Below are 2474 nucleotides of genomic sequence, written 5' to 3'. Positions count from 1 at the left end.
CACATAGATGTACAATCAATTCTATCATTAATGACACACAGTTACTTTCTATGCATCATCTCCATACACACTTTACATACTTTTTATTTCTCCTCCAATGCTTGTACCATAAGCAGGATTAGCAGATACCTCAGTATTGCCTTCTGTGTATTGATTTTATTCTTTATTTTTATTCATAGTATACTTTTTACTTTCTTGTCCCGGAGTTACTCCATAAGCAGGATTAGTAGATGCTGATAATATAATCTGTTCTTCATCCATAATTGGTACTACAAAATTGATTTTCATTGTTAGTTTACATGTGCACTTAACTGAACATTACCATATGATTGTTGATCTAAATTAGTTTTCATTTCATCAGAACTGAAAGTATCACTTCTATTTGATGTTTTGTACAATATTCTCCTACACACTAATACACTCACTATTAATATTACTAGTATAGTAACTACCAGTAATATAAATACTGCTGTACTAATACTTCCTGATATTATTAGTGTATTACTGTCTGTACTTTGTAATGTACTAACTGGTGTACTCATCACTGATGTAGTACCTATAGTCAATGATAAACTGTTACTTGATATTGAATTAGTTTCAGTATATTCCATTGATTCCATTGTTACAGTAGCTGTGGAGTATATGCTTGATGATGAAAGCACAGTAGTGACAGTATTAATATGTGTACTACTGATTGTTGAAGTAGCTGTATTTGTGAAAGGCTCTATATAAGTTTGGAAATAAATTTACTATCTACCTAATAAAATCTTACCTACTACAACTGAGATGGGTGGATAGTCATTGTTACCTAATGCAATTAACTCATTGTTGTCCCCCAGTCTGTAATTGTGTGGTCCATTGTATTGTTGATAGAACATATAATTTGTAGCATTACTTTCAATCATCAGTATATCACCAGGTTGTACTGTTATCTCATTGCTCATGGTAAAGTTATATAAATATTGACCTAGGTTAACAGCATTACTAGCACTAGTGTTCAATGTTGCTGCTGTAGTAGTGAGATTATTTGAATGTCTTATTTTAATTACTGGCATAACTTGTGTAGGAGCAATAACTATCCAGTTAGTAATAATACCATGACATGTGATCCTTATATCAGGAAATATTCTAGTATCAGAAACATAATATGAATTAGTAATGGCATAACTTAATGAATTGATTATGTTATCAGGTACAAATTGTGGAAAGCAACCTAAATTAATAGAAATAATAATACTCAGTAATGAATGATTTATTACATAGTTTACTTAAATTTTGTACTATTGGATGCATTAGTATTCTCCATGATTTGTGATCAACATCTCTACCCATTCCTGATATCTTAATGTTAGTATCATTAATCTTATCTGATTGCATTTTTCCTGTTCCATCAATATCACTACGCAGGTTCATATAATGAAAACTAACAACACTTCTGCCATCAGGAGGTTGATATACACCAATCCTGTATCCACTAGAGACACTTAATGGAGTAGGGAGAGTGAAACGATACTGTCCATTAGTTGTAAAGTTATCAGGAGTCAGTCTGATTTCAATAGACATTACTCTAGTGTACTCATCATCATCATTACTTGGAGCCCATACTTCAAATTTTGGATATAAATTTATACCAATTTTGTCATTAACTGTTCTTATATCAACTCCAATCAATATTTCTGTTATAACTGTAGCACAAGTGAACATGATGTCTCTGTTCATGGAGTAGTTTTCATCTTGATCCTCAATGATGATCCACCTTGTTGCTGCAGTGTTTTCAGTTAGTCTGTTATTATGTAGCATTCCTGATGGACTTGTTGCTTTACCCATTAGAAGACTATAATCCATAAATCCTTCAGTACAAGACTCTCCATTAACCTCCAGTAATATTCCATTACTCATGAAGCACAGCAGTATTACTAATAGAAGATAGGAAGACATCATCTTCAACAGAGCTAGCCTAGGTGTATGAGCAGAGATAATAAAGTTGTGTGGGCTTGAATGTGAGGCTATTACTATAGATCTAAACATTTCAATGACCCACTGAACTGAATTTGTGTGGGGGGTTACTATGGAATGACAGGAAATACTGTAATATCAACAAAGCAGTGTAAAATTTCTTTTCAGTTTGAAGCTTCAATGAATATTCCTTATGAGTATTCCTTATGAGTGTTGGCAGTCATTCAAGTGAAATCATGATGTAGCAACTGTCTCTAATATGACATAGCTGATGATATTAGATTTATTAGTTGATAGACACTCGTAATACTATTAATGAAATTTTATCTACAAAATTAATGGCAGTTTTTATGTTAAAAATATTATTATTATTATTATTATTATTGTTGTTCCTGTTAGATGTACAGTTCTTCTTCTTTCAGTTGTTCATGTGTCTCATCTATTGTCATGTACTACCAAATGTAAATTTATATAATAGTCACACTTGATTACAATAAGATACTCTTAAGTGTGTGTAT

The 2474-nt window shown here is 31.8% G+C and overlaps 1 protein-coding gene across 1 annotated transcript in view; it reads right to left on the bottom strand.

The window, feature by feature from the left end:
* Positions 1-1219, bottom strand: part of LOC109586374 (uncharacterized) — a 1585-nt gene extending 366 nt beyond the window's left edge. The window contains exons 1-4 of the mRNA XM_020002559.1: positions 773-1219; positions 323-724; positions 192-269; positions 81-143 (exon numbers count right to left, since the gene is read on the bottom strand). Of these exons, the coding sequence (XP_019858118.1) occupies positions 81-143; positions 192-269; positions 323-724; positions 773-1055 (826 nt within the window). The 5' untranslated portion in view covers positions 1056-1219. The remainder of the gene's footprint in view (positions 1-80; positions 144-191; positions 270-322; positions 725-772) is intronic.
* Between the last annotated feature and the right edge of the window lie 1255 nt (positions 1220-2474).

This window comes from Amphimedon queenslandica, unplaced genomic scaffold, assembly GCF_000090795.2.
Source record: "Amphimedon queenslandica unplaced genomic scaffold, v1.1 AMPQUscaffold_12889, whole genome shotgun sequence".
In the NCBI taxonomy this organism is placed as follows: Eukaryota; Metazoa; Porifera; class Demospongiae; order Haplosclerida; family Niphatidae; genus Amphimedon; species Amphimedon queenslandica.
The sequence above is the reverse complement of the archived record's forward strand: the minus strand, read 5'-3'. Positions and strand labels throughout refer to the sequence as shown.